Source organism: Mobula hypostoma, chromosome 1, assembly GCF_963921235.1.
Source record: "Mobula hypostoma chromosome 1, sMobHyp1.1, whole genome shotgun sequence".
NCBI lineage: Eukaryota > Metazoa > Chordata > Chondrichthyes > Myliobatiformes > Myliobatidae > Mobula > Mobula hypostoma.
The window spans coordinates 39,212,481-39,235,344 of record NC_086097.1 but is presented as its reverse complement, the minus strand read 5'-3'; the positions used below and the strand labels follow the sequence as shown (position 1 = coordinate 39,235,344).

The window sequence follows — 22,864 nt, the reverse complement described above, 5'->3', positions numbered from 1 at the left end:
ACTCGTCTAGGTCAGATAGACCTAGGCATGTTATCTTACATTTTCATTACTTTCAAGACAAGGAGAGACTGTTTCGATTCGCTCGATCTAAAGGTTTCATTGATTTTTCGGATCTTAAGTTCCGATTCGTGGAAGATTTCAGTAAACGAATCTGGGACCAACGGGTTCGTTACAGATCCGTGATGTCGGAATTCTATAAGATGGACTTAAGACCAGCGCTGCTGTACCCTGCACGTCTAAGGATTCGCATGTCAGATGGAGCCCTTCGTTTTTTTGATTCTCCATCGGATGCCCAGAGTTATCTGGATCAACTTTCATCTTCAACATCTTAATTGCTTTTTTTTTAATTATCTCCGTTGATCGGAGGCTGTGAATTGGTTGGTTTTAACTTTTTCGTGCCCTATTTGGGCAGAAAAGTTTATTTTTGATTTCTTAATATGGTTGCTAAACTTTCTTTTTAACTGCGTCATTTCTTTCTTTTCCCAGGGGATTCTGGGTGGTTACTTCCCTTTTGTCATCTTACGTATTTCTTGTGTGGCCTTAAATTTTGTAGTTTTTTTAAATTTTATTCTGTTTTGCTTTTTATAACCACTTTATGTCAATAATCTTATTTTTTCTTGTTGCTGTGTCTATTCATGGGTTTGAGGTTTATTGTGGTTTTTTTTTTAATATATATTTTCCGGCTTTTGTTCTGTTCTGTGTGTATTTTAATTGAGCTACCTTTTTTTTTACTTTTTTACTGTTTTACAATTAGCTGATCCTTTTCATATTTATACCTTTTTTTTTAGGGAGCGTATACCGGAAGGTCATGGGGGTAGTTTTAGCGCTTGCTTCTTTCTGGCGGGTCTGCTTTAGATTTTGCCTTGGAGTCTTGGGGCGGAGGGTGGTGGGAGGGGCTTCACGTTTTAGTTTGTTTCTCTTTGGGCTATATACATTATTGAAGTACTGGTTGCGTCCTTTTTCCCGGTATCTTTTGTATGTTCTGTTTCCTCTCCGGGTTTGTGGGTCGCGCCTATCGTCAATCCTCCTTGTTGTGGGTTGACTTTAGGATTTATGGAGTCTATTATTAATTTTGTCTCCTGGAATACTAACGGTCTTAATCATCCTATTAAAAGGAAAAAAGTTTTTAAAGTGTTCCGGAGACTTAAAGCACAAATTTTATTTTTACAAGAGACCCATGTACGGAGGGGGGACAGACTACGTTTTTTCAAATTCTGGAAGGGACAACAATTTCATTCGAACTCCAATGCTAAGATTCGAGGCGTCTCTATTTTTATAGATTCCTCAGTTACTTTTATACAACAGGATATTATCTCTGATCCGAATGGTAGATTTTTATTGGTTAGTGGTTTACTATTTAATAAAAAAGTAGTTTTGGTTAATGTTTATGCTCCTAATATGGATTGTCCGGAATTTTATAAATCATTGTTTGATCAGTTTCCGAATTTGAACGAGTTTTCATTGATCTGGGGCGGAGATCTTAATACCTGTTTGTCTCCAGCTTTGGACCGTTCGGCTCCTTTACGGACTTTACCTAATAAATCTGCAAATCTGATTAATTTTTTCCTTTCTGATTCTGGGTCGATGGACATTTGGCGTTTTCTGCATCCTCAGGAAAAAGATTTTTCCTTCTTTTCACATGTTCATCATTCCTATTCAAGAATTGATTATTTTTTCATTGATTCTCGTCTTATTCCTTCAGTGATTAAATGTGATTATGATTCTATAACCATTTCGGATCATGCTCCACTTAAGCTTTCTATTAAAATTATGGCCAATATACCAAATAATAGACAATGGCGTTTTAATTCGCTGTTGCTTCAGGACTCGGACTTTGTTAATTTTATGAATGAACAGATTGAGCTTTTTTTTTACAATTAACCATACAGAAGATATTTCGGTTAACACTCTTTGGGACACTTTTAAAGCCTATATTCGGGGTCAGATTATTTCGTATTCTGTTGCTTTGAGGAAGAAACAGAAGCAGGAGGAGATGGCAATTGTGGACAAGATTAAAGAAATTGATAAGAAATATGTTATGGCTCCTTCTGAGGAGTTATACAAACAAAGAACTGAACTTCAAAAGGAACACAGTTTACTACTCTCGTCCTCGATTGTAAACCAATTAAAGAAAACAAGAAGTGACTTTTATGTTCACAGTGACAAAATTGGCAAGCTGCTGGCTAATCAATTGAAATCTAATTATGTTAAATCTCAAATCAATCAGATTTATAACCAAAATGATCGATTGATACTGGATCATGTGGGGATTAATCAAACCTTTTGTGATTTTTATTCTTCTTTATATCAATCAGAGTATCCTCGAGATTCTAAATATATGAATGATTTTTTAGATAAGTTAGACTTCCCTCAGATTTCACAGGATATGTCTTCTTTATTAGATACTTCCATTACAATGGATGAGATTAAGAATGTTATTTTTTCTATGAATCTGGGGAAAGCTCCTGGCCCTGATGGGTTTACCGTTGAATTTTATAAATGTTTTGCTTCTTTATTGATTCCTTGGCTCTGTAGGGTTTTTGAGGCTTCTTTGAAACTTGGTAAACTTCCTGAATCTTTTAATAGAGCATCAATTTCTCTAATACTAAAGAAGGATAAAGACCCTGCTCAATGTGCATCTTATAGACCAATATCTTTATTAAATGTTGATTCTAAAGTTTTTTCTAAGTTATTAGCAAATAGACTAGAAAAAGTACTTCCTTCTATTATTTCGGAAGACCAAACGGGTTTTATTAAAGGTCGTTACTCTTTTTATAATATTCGTACATTGTTAAATATCGTTTATACTCCCTCACAAAATGTTCCTGAGTGTGTTATTTCTTTAGATGCCGAGAAAGCTTTTGATAGAGTAGAATGGCCTTATTTATTTAAGGTGCTTGAAGTGTTTAATTTTAGCTTGAAATTTATATCCTGGATTAAACTGTTATATCATTCCCCTGTAGCCTCGGTTCGTACTAACTCTTTAAACTCACCTTTTTTTCCTCTCTTTCGTGGTACTCGACAAGGCTGTCCTCTTAGTCCCCTATTATTTGATATTGCATTAGAACCTCTTGCAATTGCTATTCGAGAATCTTCAAATATTACTGGGATAACTCGGGGATTAAAGTCCCATAAATTATCACTCTATGCTGATGATTTATTTTTATATATTTCTAATCCTGAGAAATCCATTCCTGCTGTTTTAGAGTTATTAGCACAATTTGGTCTTTTCTCAGGTTATAATTTAAATCTTAGTAAGAGTGAACTTTTTCCGATTAATAAACATCTTCCCTTATATTATAAATTTCCATTTAAATTGATTAATAATTACTTTTCATATCTTGGGATTAAAATTACTTGTAAATACAAAGATTTATTTAAGACTAACTTTTTACCATTAATAGACCATATTACTCAACTTTCATCTAAATGGTTTCCCTTATATTTAACTTTGATTGGTCGTATTAATGCAGTTAAGATGTTTTTTTTGCCAAAATTTTTATATGTGTTTCAGGCATTACCAATTTTCGTTCCAAAATCTTTTTTTGATAAAGTTGACTCTAAAATTTCTTCATTTATTTGGCAGAATAAGAATCCGAGACTGGGTAAAATACATTTACAGAAAGCTAAGAGAGATGGAGGTTTAGCATTACCTAACTTTAGATTCTATTATTGGGCTATTAATATTCGACATATGAATTTTTGGTTACTTGACCAGGACATACTATCTATTCCTAAATGGGTAGCATTGGAATTACAATCTGTTCAGGGTTATACACTTGGTTCTATTTTAGGCTCCTCTCTCCCTTTTGATTCGAAACGTCTTAAGCAGGTCTCTAACCCGATAGTTAAATATGCTTTGCGCATTTGGTTTCAATTCAGAAAATTTTTTGATCTTAATCAATTCGGGTTAGCGATTCCTATTTTAGGTAACATATTTTTTCCTCCCTCTTTTACGGATCGCGCTTTTCAAACTTGGAAGACTAAGGGCATTTTACGGTTTTTGGATTTATTTTTAGATGGTTCCCTTATGTCTTTTGAACAATTATCTAATAAATATAACTTATCAAGAATACATTTTTTTAGATATTTACAAGTTAGAAATTTCCTAAGTACTATACTTTCTTCCTTTCCAATGCTTCCTCCTACATATATTTTAGATTCGATAATTAACCTTAATCCATGTCAGAAAGGTGCATCGGCTATGATTTATAATATTATTATGAAACTTAGGAAAGCTCCATTTGATAAGATTAGGGTAGATTGGGAACAGGAATTGGGGCTTACCATTTCTGTGGATGATTGGGGGCAGATTTTACAATTAGTTAATACTTCCTCTATTTGTGCTAAACATTCCCTAATTCAATTTAAAGTGGTTCATAGAGCACATATGTCCAAAGATAAGTTAGCGCGTTTTTACTCGCATATTAATCCTTTCTGTGATAGATGTTCGGGGCAGATAGCCTCTTTAACTCATATGTTTTGGTCTTGCCCTACTTTGGAAACTTTTTGGAGAGATATTTTCAATATTATTTCTAAGGTATTAAATATAGATATCTCTCCTCACCCTATTACTGCTATCTTTGGACTACCTAAAATTTCTAGTAATCTTTCCCCTTCAGCCCGTAGAATGATTGCATTTCTTACTTTAATGGCGAAAAGATGTATTTTACAACATTGGAAAGAGCTTAATGCTCCAACTACCTTTTTTTGGTTTTCTCAGACGATTTTATGTTTGAATTTGCAGAAAATTAGAAGTAACCTTTATGATTCTTCATTTAAATTTGAACAGATTTGGGGACCTTTTATTCGATATTTTCATTTAATGTAATATTTACCCTTCTTGTTTTTTTTTTCACTGTTTTTAATGGAGGTCGGGATTGAGGACGTGATTTTAAGTTTAACTCTGTTTGGTTTCAAGTTAGCCCATTGCTTTGCCTTGCTTTTAGTTAGCTGCACGGTGGGTTTTTTTTGGGGGGTTTTTTTTCTTTTTTTTTCCATTGATATATATAAAATTTAGTATACTATTATGTTATCTTGGTTTCTTATGTTTAAATTACATTGTTTGTAGTATTTTTTTTGGTATTGATATCTTTTGGAATTTTATTATACTTTAACATTGTATTAATGTTTATATGGCTTACCTTTTTTGTATACTTACTCAATAAAAAGATTTAAAGAAAGAAACATATATCTCAGTAAGGGCCATTGCAATTTCCTCTCAAGCCTCCCACAAAACCTGAGGAGGCAATTGGTCAATCTGAGGATTTGTCCACTTTAATGTGCTGTAAGGGCTGCAAATACCTTTCCCTCTCAAATATTCCTAATTATTTTACAGTCATCGAGGGATTCACTCGATTCCAACTTCCTACACCTTCATTTTCTTGACCAGGGCCTCAATATTTATCATCAGCCATGGCTCCCCAGTTACCCTTTACCCTAATGGGAACATACTGCTCCTGGACACTTGCTACCACACTCTTAAGCCTCCCACTCTCCATTCATTCCTTTCCCTCCAAATAGGCTTACACAATCGGCCTGAGCTAGATTCCATCTTATTCCTCCAAGGTTAGCACTGCTCCAGTTTAGGACCCTAATCTGTGGATCTGCCGGATTATGGTCACTAGAGCCAAATTGTTCCATGAATGCCACCACAGTTACTTGCCCTGCCTTGTTTCTTACAAGGATGTCCAGTTTTGCAACCCTCCTGAGCAGGGCCCTCTATATTCACTCCTGGACATAGTTCACAAATTCCACCCTGTCCAGGCCCTTGATATTCTGGACAATCAAGTCAATATCAGGCAAATTAAAATCATTCACTCATACAACCTGAATATTCTTACAACTAAAAGCAATTATACTACACACCTGCTCTTCAAGTTCCTGCTAACTACTAGGGGGTGGGTCTATATACAGCCCCACAAGAGTGTATAATAAGATATATTACTCCCCTTCTCAGCCTCAAGTTCTATCCATATAGCCTCACCACATGAGGATGGTGGTTGAAGGTTGTTTTTCAGAACAGAGGCCAATGATTAATGGTGAGTCGCATCATTTGGAGTTGGAACCTTTGTTAATCATCTTTTTTGTAAATGACTTGGATGCAAATACACAAGGCTTGATCTGTAAGCTTGACGATGACTTGAAATTAGGAGGTGTTCTTGATAATGAAGAAGGTTGTCACAAATTTCAAGGAAGAGGCCAAGGAGTAGCAAATGGATTTCAATACAGATAGGTGTAAGGTGATGCATTTTGAAAAGTCAAACCACTGCAAGACATCAGAATCAGAATTAGGTTTATTATCACTGACTCATGTCGTGAAATTTGTTGTCTTGCAGCAGTAAAGTGCAATACATAAAAAGTAAAACAAGTTACAAGAAATATAAAAAAAAAAGTAGTGCAAAAAGTGAGCAAAATATTGAGGTATTGAGGTAAAGTACTGATTATGGGTTCTGGACTGTTCAAAATCAGATAGTGGAGGTGAAGAAGCTGTTCCTAAATCGTGGTGTATGAGTCTTTGAACTCCTGTATTTCCACCCCGATGGTAGTAATGACAAGTGGAAATGTCCTCGATGGTGAAGGTTCTTAATAAGGGCTACCACCTTCATGAGGTATCAACTTTTGAAGATGTCTCTGATGGTGCTCATGATGGAGCTGACTGAGCTTATAACCCTCTGCAGCTTTTTCCGATCCTGTGCATTGCCACCTCCATAACAGGCAGTGATGAAATCAATCAGAATGCTCTCCATTGTACATCTGTAGAAACTTGCCAGTGCCTTTGGTGACATAACAAATCTGCTCAAACTCTGCTGGTATGCCCCTTTCATAATTGCAACAATATATATTGGGCCCAGGATAGATCTTCAGGAATGTTGACACCCAGGAACTTTTAACACCCAGGTACTCATAGGGCATTAGGGAATGTAGTGGAACAGAGGGACTTAAGGGTATAAATGTTTTGTCACCTTAAAGCAAGGTCATCAGTCATCACCAAGAATGTCATCTCCAAGTACTGCTGTTATGTCCTCCCTGATCAAAAAGGGAGCAAACCCTCCTCACTTATCTGTACCTCTGTTACGCCTGTAGCATTTGTATCCTGAAATATTGAGCTGCCAGTTCTGCCCTAAACTAAACATCTGCTCAACAGTATCCAAAATGAAATATTTGTTAGTGAGGGGAATGGCCACTTACTGCCTACTTCCCTTACTTTTTCTTGTGGTCATCCATATATCTATCTGAAGCCTATACCTTGGGTGTGACCACCTCATTAAAAGTCTCATCTATCAAATTATCAGCCTCCCAGATGGTCCTGAATGCATTCAAATCCAGTTCCTTGACTCAGTTTGTTAGCAGCTACATCTGGGTACACTTCCCACAGATATCATCATCAGGAAGACCACAAGGGTCTCTGACTTCCCACATGTTGCAGGTGGAGAATTCTACTGCCTGAACTGTCATCTTGGCTACACAATCAAGTACCAAGAATGAAAAGCAAAATAAAACCTTATTTGTTCTTACTTGTGTTCCATCATCAAAGCCTCTTGAGCAACGCTCAATTCTGTCTCATTATTTCTGCTCCATTTAACCTTGTACCCTGCATTTTATTGGTTAAAGTGCCCTCCAATTAGTCAATGAATGAAAGTTGCTTTTTTAATGTTCCTGCTCTCACTCCACAAACCCAGGCCACTTATTCAGCCTCTTCATGCCAATGCCTTCTACTTCTACACTGGCTCATTCTCATAATGGCCGCTCCCAAAATAGCTGTTCCACCTTGACACAATCTTCTTTTTAATGTCTCCTGATAAATAGTAATTAACTAACAATTAGCTGACTTACCTCTTAAATTTCCATAAAGTGAAACTCACAAGCCCCGAGACCTACCTTTTTTATACTCTCAAACTCTCACAAGGAAGTAGTGATCCTTGCCCTACTACATGCTTCTGAAGCTTGACCAAGCATCTCAAAGGGTATAGGAAAACTATTGTCAATGCCGTTTCTGAAAAATCTGCCAATTTCACTGGAAGGGGAAGTGGACTATTCTCAGTGTTCCCTTTCCAGTATTAGGGCTCTAGTTGCACTTAGCCAAGCTAGACAAGCCAAATCATTCTCATGTCCATCAGCAGAATCCTGGAACAGGAACTTCATTCCAAGCTGTGTCATAGAAAGACATTATTAGTCAGAAAGAGAAAAAACATTTGTGAATGTTCTTAAGCCTCTCTGAAGAAACATAACAACTTCGCCAAACCCTGGGAATCTTTGGTCCATATCATTCCAAGTGTAAGAGTAGTCAAGGAGTATTGAGAACCAATGCCATGCATCAAAAGCACCGAGAGGTCCTAGGTAAGTGTCAGGAGGCGCTCTCCACCTCCCAAACTCTCCATCAGCCATCACCTACCCAATCTATAGAGAGGTCTTCTGTTCCCACATTAGCCATCTCAGAATCCACAAAGGTTAATCATTCTCAATCCCAAAAGATTGTTGAGACACATACGAAAGTAGACTCACCCGTTCTTCTCGTCCTTCAGCAAGAAGAACCACAATTCTGCCCTCTCGCTTCCGGCCTGTTCGGCCCATTCTTTGTATCATTCGAATAGGGCTCTTTTGAGCATCAAAGCAAATAATGAGGTCAACTTCCCCAATGTCCAGTCCTTCTTCCCCAACGCATGTAGAAACCAATACATTATATCCACCTTCACGAAAGCACCTCATTACCTAACAATAAAAATAATTGAAATAAGAACATATTAGAGCATAATATGGAATATTAAGTTTATACTAGTGAGTTTCTCCAACATCAAATCAGGACAATTATATTTATGTTTTAATGGATTTTGAGAGATTTCATCTGGACGAAGTTATCCAGAGCCCCTCATCAACGAACTAAGTTCATTGAACTAAAATGACAGACTGCCTTGTACTGTACTTCCAGCAGACACCATGACTGAAGGAACCTGTTTCAGGCATTTAATATTTTAATCACATACGATAAAATTGATTTTTTGACATCACGGGGTCAAGTGGATTATTTAAATCAACAAAGCACAAGATTAGACTTTCAGATTGTTCATACATTACCCACGCCCACCAAAATTCAGTTTGTTGACTTGATCATGGACTCATTATTTGCATGATGGCATTGGATAAATAACTGATAGTGCTTTGACTAGAACAGAAAGAGAGTACTCAGTTTGGAGCCTCAGTGTTTATCTAATTACTTTAAGAGATACAAGAGATTTTTTTTAACAATTTCTGAATTGGCTGTGACTATTGAGAGGTTGGGAGGCCACAGAGGAACAGTGGAGACAAAAGTCAGAAAAAATTTGGGAAAAACATAAAGGTATATGTGTGAACATAATCTGATGCATATTTCATAACATTTAACTATTTTCAACATTTAGAGAATGTTAAGGTCAATGAACAATGAAAGTGGCTTGCATTGTGAACAGACAAGGCTAACAGAATCTGGAAGGCTCTGAGGGTTATTAGAAGAGGCAGAATCCATAATTAGATCTCTTTAAAAGAAAATGTAGACTTAAGGAATACTTAAAAAGTGAAAAATTACATGGATATGGGAATGGTAGCAAGTTGAATGCACAGATAGGTATGAAGGGCTAAACAGCATCTTACAATGCCGAAGTCTATTGGGGTAGGACCTAATTCAGATTCCAACCGAATCATCAGTCAAGATGTATTGGATAAATCTGCTGGGCTGTCATAGATTTCATGTTTGGTAACTACAGGTGTCTGCAGTTCCAGGGCCCCTTTAACCTTATTTCAATAAAAGCAGTTTAAAAGTCACAAAAGCTATGGGCTTTATTAGATTAGATTAGATTCAACTTTATTGTCATTGTGCTGAGTACAGATACAAAGCCAATGAAATGCAGTTAGCATCTAACCAGAAATGCAAAGAATAGTGTTATTTACAAAATAACTGAAAATAAAAAGTAAGTGCTACAGCATACAAATATAAAAGTACTGAGACAGTACAACATGGGTGCAACACTGCTTAGCGCTGTGATGTGAGGTTCAGCAGGGTCACAGCCTCAGGGAAGAAGCTCTTCCTGTGCCTGCTGGTGCAGGAGTGGAGGCTCTTGTAGCGCCTACCAGATGGGAGGAGAGTAAAAAGTCCATGGTTAGGGTGAGATGCATCCTTGGTAATGTTTTTCACTCTATTATCAATAGAGACATAGGTATGAAAGCAAAAAAGTTGAAGGGTCTCAGCCCAAAATACGGACTGTTTAATCTTCTCCATAGGTGCTGCCTAGCCAGCTGCATTCCTCCAGCATTTTGTGTGTGTTGCATTAGATCACCAGCATCTGCAGATTTTCTTGTGTACAAAAGTCATGCTGAAACTTTATGAAACACTGAATTGGTTTATTGTGTTCAGACATGCCATGACAAGATGAATATTGAAACACTGGAGACGGACCAAAAAAGATTAATGAGAAATATTTGTGTGGTAAGTTACAAGGACAGAATGGAAAGACTGGACTGTTTTCTTTGAAGAAATGATTAAGGGGAGAGCCTGCAGAATTACACTCAATGGCCACTTTATTAGGTACCTCCTGTAGTCAAGTCAAGTTCAAGTTTATTTTCATCTGACTGTACATACATACAACCAAATGAAACACTGGTGCGCACATAACAGATGATCTAACCTGAACTCACAACGCTACCTCACTAATCAAGAAGGCATAGCAGTATCTATACTTTCTGAGGAGATTGAAGCCATGGTGCATTCACAAAACATACATTACACACATCACATAAACCAAATATTTCCAAAACCAAGTTAATAAAATATAATTCAAAATGCATGTAGTGTGTAACACATATAAACAGGGCAGTAAACAGCTTCCTGTCCTAGTGACAAGACCTTGGTTGTGACAGGGTATTCATTAGTCTCAGAGCCTGAGGGAAGTAGCTGTTACCCAGTCTGGTAGTCCTAGTGTTGATACTTCTGTACTTCCTTCCTGTCAGTAGTGGGTCAAAGAGATTGTGGGGCAGGTGGTAGGGGCCCCTCAACAATGCTTCAGGCCCTTTGTCTGCAATGCTCTCAGTAAATGTCACAAACAGGGCAGAGGGAGACCTTGAATATCCTCTCAACTGCTTTTACTATCCTCTGTAATGTCTTGCGGTCCAATGCCTTGCAGCTTCCATACCACAGAATGATGGAGCCAGATAGGACTCACTCAATCGTGCTCCTGTGGAATGTTTTTAGAATGGGGGTGAGGAGCTGTGCACACCTCAATCTCCTCAGAAAGTATAGATACTGCTGTGCCTTCTTGACTGGTGAGGTAGTATTTTGAGTCCAGGTTAGACCTGTTATATGCACACCAAGGAATTTTGTGCTGTTCACTCTCTTCACGGTAGAGCCATTGATGTGCAATGGAGAGTGGCCAACTCATCATTGTTACTTATGAGGCCAACCACTAGTAGTAGCATCAGCAAATTTGATATGGTTTGAACTGAATCTAGCAGTACAGTTGTGAGTCAGCAGAGGGCTGAGCACACAGCCCTGGGGGGGAGGGGTGGGTACCAGTGCTCAGTGTGATGGAGCTTGAGATATTGCTGCCAACTCAGACTGACGGGAGCCTTTCCGACAAGAGATCCAACATCCAGTTACAGAGAGGGGTGTTTAATCTCAATGAGGACACTTTACCAACCAGACACTGAGGGATGATCCGGTTAAGTGCCAAGCAGAAGTCAATGAACAACATCCTGGCATATGAGGTATTGTTTTCTAGGTAGGACAGGACGGAACGGAGGGCCAAGGCTATGGTATCAGAGGACCAGTCTGAGTGGTAGGCAAACTGTAAAGGGGCCAATGTAGCTGGAAAATAGGATTTTACACGATCCATTACCAGCCGCTCAAAGCCTTTCATGATTGTTGAGGTCAGTGCCACTGGGCTGTAATTATTTAGGCCAGTTACCATTGCTCTCTTGGGCACCGGATTGCTGGTGGCTGCCTTAAAACCTGCAGGGATAGCGTACTGTTTCAGAGAGCTAAAGATGTCCATCTTAGACCACAAGACCATGAGATAGGAGCAGAATTAGGCCATCTAGCCTATCGAGTCTGTTCCACCATTCAATCACGGATGATCCTTTTTTTTTTTATCTCCTCCTCAATCCCAGTTCCCGGCCTTCTCCCCGTAACCTTTGATGCCATGTTCATTCAAGAACCTATCAATCTCTGCCTTAAATACACCCAACGATCTGGCCTCCACAGTTGCATGTGGCAACAAATTCATCACTCTTTGGCTAAAGAAATTTCTCCGCATCTCTGTTTTGAAAGGGCACTCTTCTATCCTGAGGCTGTGCCCTCTTGTCCTAGACTCCCCCACTATAGGAAACATCCTTACCACATCTACTCTGTCTAGGCCTTTCAACATTTGAAAGGTTTCAATGAGATTCCCACTCAACCCTCTGAATTCCAGTGGGTACAGACCTGTTATATGCACACCAAGGAATTTTGTGCTGTTCACTCTCTTCACGGTAGAGCCATTGATGTGCAATGGAGAGTGGCCAACTCATCATTGTTACTTATGAGGCCAACCACTAGTAGTAGCATCAGCAAATTTGATATGGTTTGAACTGAATCTAGCAGTACAGTTGTGAGTCAGCAGAGGGCTGAGCACACAGCCCTGGGGGGGAGGGGTTCTTTTCTAAGAGCTATTCTAGACTGATGGCCTCTTGTAATGTAAAAACTCTATGTTTCTATAGTTTGTTCCTCATATGATAACCCTTTCATCTTAGGTAAAGATGTCCTGTATCTAATAAGGTGGTCACCGAGTTTATGTTTTTGACCTCCTCCTGCTACTACAGCCCATCCACTTCCAGGTTTGATGTGCTGTGTGTTCAGAGATGTTCTTCCGCACACCACTGCAGTAAAAGAGATTATTTGTCAGCTGGAACCAGTCTGGCCATTCTCCTATGACATCTCTCATGAATGAAGTATTTTCACCCAAAGAACTGCCACTCTCTAGATTTTTTTTTATTTTTTGCACCATCCTCTGTAACTCGAAACTGTTGTGCATGAAAATCCCAGGAGATCAACAGTTTCTTAGATTTTCAAACTGCCCCGCCTGGCATCAACAATCATTTCATGGTCAAAGTCACTTAGATCACATTACTTTGCCATTCTGGTGTTTGGTCTGAGTAACAACTGAAACTTTTGACCATGCCTGCATGTTTTTATGCACTGAATTGCTGATTAGATATTTTCAGTAACAAGCAGGTGTGCAGGTGTACCTATTAAAGTGGCCACTGAGTGGACAGAATACTAGTAGAACAATCAAGGATGAGAGAATACAGACAGGCAAAAAAATTTTTTAAATGTAAGAGAAATTCAAGTATTTGTCCCTTTTTTATGGAATGAGGAATATATTCCCTGTATACATGATGAAAAAGTTCTCTTGCTTTTAAGAGGAAACTCAGTAATTATACGGCTAGGAGATGTGCATAGGGCTTGTAGAAAAGTGTCCACGTGAGGGTTGAGAGCAACACATAAACAAATGGTCAAATAATCTCTTTCTGTCATGTTGCCATTCTATGATTGAAAGTGGCTTTGTGGAACTCTTCACTACTAGTTACAAGTAGTGTCTAATTAAGTGACTAATGGGTGATGTTTTTAAGAACATGGGTCAATCCACTAGTTTTCATTCAATAAAGTTCCCAATTTTTTCAGGGGTTAATTGAATGTCTCTTATCATGCAAATAAAGGGTTAGTGGCAGCACTGATTAGAACACAGTCTGAAGGTAGAAAACAAATAGCAGTAGTGAACGGCTGTTTTTTCACCCCCCTCCAGATTGGAGGATGGCAGCAGACATGCTTGGACATGGAGGTACAGTGCATAATTTCCACAACTGTAGATGACACACAGCTTGAAAGTATAGTAGAACCCTGTAGTGTCTAGTATAAGACAACAAGATGACATAGATAGGGGTTGGATGAAGAGACAGACAGTGGTAGAAGAAATTTAATGTAAGAAGCGTGAAATCATAGATGTTTGGCAAGAATGATGATATAAACTGGGAATACAACACTAAAATGTGTACAGGAAAGAAGAAATGTACTTGAATTCCTGGAAATGACAAGGCACGTTGAGAGAGTGGTTGGTAAAGCATATTAAACTCCTAAGATTTATAAATAGGTGGCACAGAAATCAGGAGTGGTAAAGTTAAATTAATGCTGTATAAAAAACTGGAATAATTGTATCCTCAAGTATTATTGCTACCACATTTTAGGAATAATGTGCATCTTCCCAGATGGTGAGGAGTAATTTTACAGATTTAAGATTGTAGCTGTAAAGTTAGAGTAAAGAAGATGAGGTGTTTTTTTTCTTCGATTAAAGATTTTGAGAGGAAGTGCGATACAAATGTTCAAAATTATGCTGGTTTAAATAGCTGTTCTTCTCAGCACATACTCCAAGAAGAACAGGAAACAGATTCAAAATTTAAAAAAAATAAAAACAGATACTTTTTTAAACTCAGAATATATTTATAATCAGGAATTCACCACCGGTCAAGATGATGGAAAGAGAAACAGTGTCTTGAAAGTATACGTGAGAACTAGAAACTTACAGGGCTTTGGGTTTGTACCACTAAAATGAATTCTTTTCTAAGAGCTATTCTAGACTGATGGCCTCTTGTAATGTAAAAACTCTATGTTTCTATAATTTGTTTTAGCAATTATATGCATTAACTATATCATTTTCTTGGTTCACAAATCCAAGTTACCTCAAGCTGCTCTTTTTGTGTAAATCCTTTAGTGTTCTTTCCGGAAGCATGCCCAACAAAGGTCATGACTTGCACAAGAGGCCGATGATTGCTAAGCATCTCAGCAATCTCTTGAACGCTGTGCCGATACGAGGAGAAGATCATAACACGAGTATTTCCACTATCATCTTTTCCACCAGAAGTATTTGGATCTAGGAAAAATAAGCCACAAAGACATGCTGAAAGTATGCTTCCACCTGTGGGGAATCTGGAATGAAGGCACATGGTTTTAGGATATTTAAACGCAAACAACAGGAATTCTGCAGATGCTGGAAATTCAAGCAACACACATGAAAGTTGCTGGTAAACGCAGCAGGCCAAGCAGCATCTCTAGGAAGAGGTGCAGTCGACGTTTCAGGCCGAGACCCTTCGTCAGGACTAACTGAAGGAAGAGTGAGTAAGGGATTTGAAAGTTGGAGGGGGAAGGGGAGATCCAAAATGATAGGAGAAGACAGGAGGGGGAGGGATGGAGCCAAGAGCTGGACAGGTGATAGGCAAAAGGGATACGAGAGGATCATGGGACAGGAGGTCCGGGAAGAAAGACAGGGGCGGGGGGACCCAGAGGATGGGCAAGGGGTATATTCAGAGGGACAGAGGGAGAAAAAGGAGAGTGAGAGAAAGAATGTGTGCATAAAAATAAGTAACAGATGGGGTACGAGGGGGAGGTGGGGCCTTAGCGGAAGTTAGAGAAGTCGATGTTCATGCCATCAGGTTGGAGGCTACCCAGACGGAATATAAGGTGTTGTTCCTCCAACCTGAGTGTGGCTTCACCTTTACAGTAGAGGAGGCCGTGGATAGACATGTCAGAATGGGAATGGGATGTGGAATTAAAATGTGTGGCCACTGGGAGATCCCGCTTTCTCTGGCGGACAGAGCGTAGATGTTCAGCAAAGTGGTCTCCCAGTCTGCGTCGGGTCTCGCCAATATATAAAAGGCCACATCAGGAGCACCGGACGCAGTATATCACCCCAGTCGACTCACAGGTGAAGTGTTGCCTCACCTGGAAGGACTGTTTGTGGTTAGCGGAACAAGTGCTACACATGCCCTTACACTTCCTCCCTTACCACCATTCAGGGCCCCAAATCGAAAAGGGTAATGAATACAGGATGGAAGGTGTTATATTTGATTGCACACAGTATACAGAATAAGGTCTTTTATCAGTTAGAGATAGGCAGATATGAAGTTGTGGCCATCACTGAGTCATGAGTGAAAGAAGATCAAAGTTCAGAGCTTAACATCCAAGGACATACCTTGTATCAAAAGGACAAGCAGCAGGGCAGAGGGGGTGGAGTGGCTCTGCTTGTTAAAAAAAATGAAATCAAATCCTTAGAAAGAGGTGACATAAGATCGGAACATATAGAATCCTTGTTGGTAGAGTTAAGAAACTGCAATGGTAAAAAGACTCTGATGGGAGTCATATGCAGACCCTCAAACAGTAGCCAGGATGTGGGATATAAATTAATATTGAAAAGGCATGCAATAAGAGCAATATTACAATAGTCATGGGGGATTTCAATATGCAGGTAGATTGGGAAAATCAGACTGGTATTGAATCCCAAGAAAGGGAATTTGTAGATTGCCTACGAGATGGCTTTTTAGAACAGCTTGTGGTTGAATCACTTCTGGGTTGCGCATTGTGCAATAAAACAGATCTGATTAGGGAGCTTAAGGTAAAGAAACCCTAAGGAGGCAGTGATTGTAATAAGAAAGAATTCACCCTGCAGTTTGAGGGGGAAAAGATAAGGTCAGATGTATCAGTATTACAGTGGAGTAAATGGAATTAAAGAGCATGAGAGCCGAGCTGGCCAAAGTTGATTGGTATGGGACACAATCAGGGATGACAGGAGACCATTAATGGCTAGAGTTTATGGAAGAAATTAGGAAGGCGCAGAATAGATACATTTCAAAGATGAAGAAGCATTCAAAAGGGAGGATGAGGCACCCATGACTGACAAGGGAAGTCAAAGACACCATAAAAGCAAAAGAGAGGACATTATAATACAGCCAAAATTAGTGGAAAGTTAGAGGGTTGCAAAGCATTTAAAACCCAACAGAAGGCAAATAAAAAGCCATAAGAAGAGAAAAGATGAAATATGAAGGCAAGCTAGCCAAAACAAAAAACAAAGAGGATAGCAAAAGTTTTTTCAAATATATAAAGAGTGAAAAAAGAGGCCCGAGTAGATATTGGAGCACTGAAAAATTAAGCTGAAAAATTACGTAGTAATGGGAGACAAAGAAATGGCAGATGAACTTGGTAAGTATTTTGCAACAGTTTTCACTGTGTAGCACATTAGCAGTATGCCAGAAATTCAAGAGTGTCAAGGGGCAGAAGTGAATGTGGTTGCTATTACTAGAGAGATGGTGCTTGGGAAGCTGAAAGGTCTGAAGAGAGATAAGATGGACTACAGCCCAGGGTTTTGAAAGAGGTAGATTAAATGATTGTATAGGTATTAGTAATCATCTTTAAAGAATCACTGAATTCTGGAATGGTTCTGGCAGACTGGAAAATTGCTAATATCACTCCATGAAGGGAGAGAGGCAGAAGAAAATAAACTATAGGCCAGTTATAGTCTGACATCAGTGCGTGGGAAGATACTGGAGTCTATTATTAAGGATGAGGTTTGCAGTACCATAAGACCATAAGACATAGGAGCAGAATTAGGCCATTCAGCCCATTGAATCTGCTCCGTCATTCCATCATGACTGATCCTGGATCCCATTCAAGCCCACACACCTGCCTTCTCGCCACATCCTTTGATGACCTGGTCGATCAGGAAATGATCAACTTCTGCCTTAAATGTACCCATGGACTTGGCCTCCACCGCAGTCTGTTGCAGAGCACTCCACAGATTTACTACTCTCTGGCTAAAAAAATTCCTCCATACTTCTGTTCTAAAGGGTCACCCCTCAATTTTGAGGCTGTGCCCTTTAGTTCTGGATAGCCCCACCATAGGAAACATCCTCTCCACATCCACCTTATCTAATCCCTTTAACATTCAGTAGGTTTCAATCAGCTCCCTCACATTCTTCTAAATTCCAGTCAGTACAGGCCCAAAGCTCTTCATGTGTTAACTCCTTCGTTCCCAGAACCATCCTCGTGAACCTGTTTCCTAAGGGTTGCTTTAAGTTAAACTCCCTAATAAGATCTGGGTTATTACACAACACCCAATCTAAGATAGGCTTTCCCTGAATAGGCTCAAGCACAAGCCGCTCTAAAAAACCATCAATAAATCCCCTCTCTTGCAATCCAACACCAACCTGATTTTCCCAATCCCTTTGCATATTGAAGTCTCCCATTACAATTGTGTCATTACCCTTATTACATGTCTTTTCTGGCTCCTTTTGCAGTACCAACCCCACATCTTGGCTACTATTTGGAGGCCTATATGATTCCCATAATGCTTTTTTTACCCTTGCAACTTCTTAACTCCACCCACAAAGATTCAATGTTCTCTGACCCCATGTCACCTCTTTCTAAAGATGTAATTCCATCTCTCACCAACAGAGTCACATCACCGGCTATGCCTTCCTGCCTGTCCTTTCAATACAAAGTTTATCCTTTGATGTTGATTATCCTTTGATCATCCTTGGAGGCGCATGATAAAGTAGGCCAAAGTCAGCATGATTTCATCGAGGGGAAATCTTGCCTGACAAATCTGTTGGAATTCTTTGAGGAAGTAACAGGCAGGATACACAAAGGAGAGTCAGTGGATGGTGTTTACTTGGTTTTCAGAAAGTCTTCGAAAAGTGTTGCATCCATTTCCTTTCTCGGAAATCAGAAATGTCTTCCTTCTTCAAAGAGTGGGGTTTTCCTTCCTGCTGCTCTTCCTTGCATCTCCTCCATTCCATGACCACCGGCACTCACACTATCTTCACGACACCTTAACAGTGATCAAATCCTCTCATCCTTATCTACCACCCCATGAGCCTCCACCTTCAATATATCAGTCTCTCCAACCTCCGTCATCACTAAAGGACTCCTACCACCAAACACATCTTTACCCGCCACCCCCCCAAGGTTTTCCACTACCCGCGGGGATCACTGCTTCCATAATCCCCTTGTCCATCCCTCCCTCCCCACCAATCTCCCTCCTGGCACATATCTCTGCAAGCAGCCAAAATGCTAAACCTGCCTACTCAACTCCTCCCTCACCTCCATTCAGGGCCCTGTACAGTCCTTCCAGGTGAGGCAACACTTCACCTGCGAATCTGCTGTTGTGTCCGGTGCTCCCAGTGCAACCTCTTCTACAATGGTGAGACCCATTCAAAACTGAAAGATCACTTCGTTGAGCACCTCCGCCATAAACGGAACTTCCTGGAGGCCAAACATTTTAATTCCGATTCCCATCCCCATTCCAACATGTTGGTCCATGGCTTCCTCGTGCTACAATGAGGCTACCTTCAGGGTGGAGGACCAATACCTTGTATTTCATCTCAGTAAGTCTCCATCCTGATGGCAGAAATATTGATTTCTCCTACTGGTAAAGAAAAACCCTCTTTCTGTTCCCCAGTCTAGCCTCTTACCTCTTCTCACCAAACTATCATCTCCCCTTGTTGGCCCTCCTCCTTCTTTTTCTCCTATGGTCTAGTCTCCTCTCCTGTCAGATTCCATCTCCAGCCCTTTATCTTTCCCATCCACCTGGCTGCACCTATCACTTTCTAGCTATCCTTCTTTCCCTCCCACCATCTTTTTACTCTAGTGTCTTCTCCCTTCATTTCCAGTCCTGAAGAAGGGTCTCAGCCTGAAACATCGACTGTTTGTTCATTTCCATTACCTGCCGAGTTCTTCCAGCGTTTTCTGTAAGTTGCAGACAGAACATAGTGCAGGAAAGTATATACTCATGTACTTTGGTAGAAGGAATAAAAGTATATTCTATATTCTAAATAGGGATGAAATTCAAAAATCAGAGGTGCAAAGGTCCTTGGGAGTCCTTGAGCAGGATGTCCAAAAGGTTAATTTACAGGTTGAGGCAGTGGGAAGGAAGGCAAATGTAATGTTAGCATTCATTTCTAGAGAACTAGAATACAAGAGCAAAGATGCGATGCTGAGGCTTTATAAGGTATTGGTTAGGCATTGGAGTATTGTGAGCAGCTTTGGGCCCCTTACCTAAGAAGATATGCTAGCATTGGAAAGGATCCTGAGGAGATTCATAAGAATGATTCCAGGAATGAAAGGGTTAGCATATGAGGAGTGTTTGATGATCCTGGGCATGTACCTGCTGGAGTTTAATTGAATGAGATTCCCCTCTCATTCTATCATTTTGAATTTTGAAAGGCCTTGATAGAATGGATATGGAGAGAATATTTCCTATAGTGGGGAAGTCTAGGAACAGCCTCAGAATAGAAGGATGTCCATTTAGAACAGTGATCACGAAGAGGTTCTTCAGCCAGAGGGTGGTGAATCTGTGGAATTCTTTGCCCCATACGGCTGTGGAGGCCAAGTCCTTGAGTATATTTGGAGCAAGAAGGCTGCAAGTGGAACAGCTCAGGATTTTTGGAGCGAAGGCATTTTACTACTCGGGGTAAAAGAGAGGCAAGACTGTACAGGTGCGTGACGTCAGCCAGTAGAGCGGGAAAAGTTTAAAAAGAAGACCGCCATATCCAGCGGGCAGCGGAGTGAAAGGTGGCAGAGTGATAGGGCTTTGCCTCAACAGGCTTAGGCGGTAACGGGACGAGGCGAGGTAGATTTACCTGTGTTAATTGCGGAAAGGAAGTAGTATGTGTGTGAGGCCAGTGTTCTGTGCTTGGTGTCAGATGTGGGAAGTCCTGGAGCCTCCCAGCCTCCCGGACGGCGAGATCTGCACCAGGTGTGTTGAGCTGCAGCTCCTAAGGGACCGCGTTAGGGAACTGGAGTTGCAGCTCGATGACCTTCGTCTGGTCAGGGAGAGCGAGGAGGTGATAGAAAGGAGGTACAGGCAGGTGGTCACACTGGGACCACAGGAGACAGACAAGTGGGTAACAGTCAGGAGAAGGAAGGAGAAGAGTCAGGTACCGTGGCTGTCCCCCTTGACAATAAGTACTCCTGTTTGAGTACTGTTGGGGAGGACGGCCTACTTGGGGGAAGCAACAGTGGCCGTGCCTCTGGCACAGAGTCCGGCCCTGTGTCTCAGAAGGGTAGGGAAAGGAAGAGGAAGGCAGTAGTGATAGGGGACTCTATAGTTAGGGGGGTCAGACAGGCGATTCTGTGGACACAGGAAACCCAGATGGTAGTTTGCCTCCCAGGTGCCAGGGTTCGGGATGTTTCAGATTGCATCCAAGATGTCCTGCAGTGGGAGGGAAAACAGCCAGAGGTCGTGGTACATATTGGTACCAATGACATAGGCAGGAAAAGGGAAGAGGTCCTGAAAAAAGACTACAGGGAGTTAGGAAGGAATTTGAGAAGCAGGACCGCAAAGGTAGTAATCTCGGAATTACTGCCTGTGCCACGCAACAGTGAGTATAGAAATAGAATGAGGTGGAGGATGAATGTGTGGCTGAGGGATTGGAGCAGGGGGCAGAGATTCAGATTTCTGGATCATTGGGACCTCTTTTGGGGCAGAAGTGACCTGTACAAAAAGGACAGGTTGCACTTAAATCCCAGGGGGAGGTTTGCTAAGGCTACTGGGGCGAGTTTAAACTAGAATTGTTGGGGGGTGGGAACCGAACTGAAGAGACTGGGGAAGAGGCGGTTGGCTCAGAAATAGAGAAAGCTTGGAGACAGTGTGTGAGGGAGGATAGGCAGGTGATAGAGAAGGGACACACTCAGATCGATAGTTTGAGATGTGTCTATTGCAACACAAGGAGTATTGTGAACAAAGCAGATGAGCTTAGAGCGTGGATCAATACTTGGAGTTATGATGTGGTGGCCATTAGAGACTTGGATGGCTCAGGGACAGGAATGGTTACTTCAAGTGCCGGGTTTTAGATGTTTTAGAAAGGATAGGGAGGGAGGCAAAAAAGGTGGGGGCATGGCACTGTTGATCAGAGATAGTGTCACGGCTGCAGAAAACGTGGACGTCATGAAGGGATTGTCTACGGAGTCTCTGTGGGTGGAGGTTAGGAACAGGAAGGGGTCAATAACTTTACTGGGTGTTTTTTATAGGCCATCCAATAGTAACAGGGATATCGAGGAGCAGATAGGGAAACAGATCCTGGAAAGGTGTAATAATAAAAGAGTTGTCGTGATGGGAGATTTTAATTTCCCAAATATTGGTTGGCATCTCTCTACAGCAAGGGGTTTACGTGGGGTGGAGTTTGTTAGGTGTGTTCAGGAAGGTTTCTTGACACAATATGTAGATAAGCCTACAAGAGGAGAGGCTGTACTTGATTTGGTATTGGAAAATGAACCTGGTCAGGTGTCAGATCTTTCAGTGGGAGAGCATTTTGGAGATAGTGATCATAATTCTACCTCCTTTACAATAGCATTGGAGAGAACTAGGAACAGACAAGTTAGAAAAGTGTTTAATTGGAGTAAGGGGAGTTATGAGGCTATCAGGCAGGAAATTGGAAGCTTAAATTTGGAACAGATGTTCTCAGAGAAAACTACAGAAGAAATGTGGCAAATGTTCAGGGGATATTTGTGTGGAGTTCTGCATAGGTATGTTCCAATGAGACAGGGAAGTTATGGTAGGGTACAGGAATCGTGGTGTACGAAGGCTGTAATAAATCTAGTCAAGAAGAAAAGAAAAGCTTACAAAAGGTTCAGAGAGCTAGGTAATGTTAGAGATCTAGAAGATTAAAAGGCTAACAGGAAGGAGCTTAAAAAGGAAATTAGGAGACCCAAAAGGGGCCATGAGAAGGCCTTGACGGGCAGGATTAAGGAAAACCCCAAGGCATTCTACAAGTATGTGAAGAGCAAGAGGATAAGACGTGAAAGAATAGGACCTATCAAGTGTGACAGTGGGAAAGTGTATATGGAGCCGGAGGAAATAGCAGAGGTACTTAACGAATACTTTACTTCAGTATTCACTATGGAAAAGGATCTTGATGATTGTAGTGATGACTTGCAGCAGACGGAAAAGCTTGAGCATGTAGATATTAAGAAAGAGGATGTGCTGGAGCTTCTGGAAAGCATCAAGTTGGTTAAGTTGCCGGGACTGAATGAGAT

The 22,864-nt window shown here is 40.6% G+C and overlaps 1 protein-coding gene across 3 annotated transcripts in view; it reads right to left on the bottom strand.

The window, feature by feature from the left end:
- The window catches only part of fancm (FA complementation group M), a 154,314-nt gene that overhangs the window by 62,223 nt on the left and 69,227 nt on the right, over positions 1-22,864 (bottom strand). For all 3 annotated transcript variants that reach the window (XM_063047072.1, XM_063047089.1, XM_063047081.1), the window contains 2 exons: positions 14,740-14,930; positions 8,506-8,712 (listed from right to left, as the gene is read on the bottom strand). In XM_063047072.1, the coding sequence (XP_062903142.1) occupies positions 8,506-8,712; positions 14,740-14,930 (398 nt within the window). The remainder of the gene's footprint in view (positions 1-8,505; positions 8,713-14,739; positions 14,931-22,864) is intronic.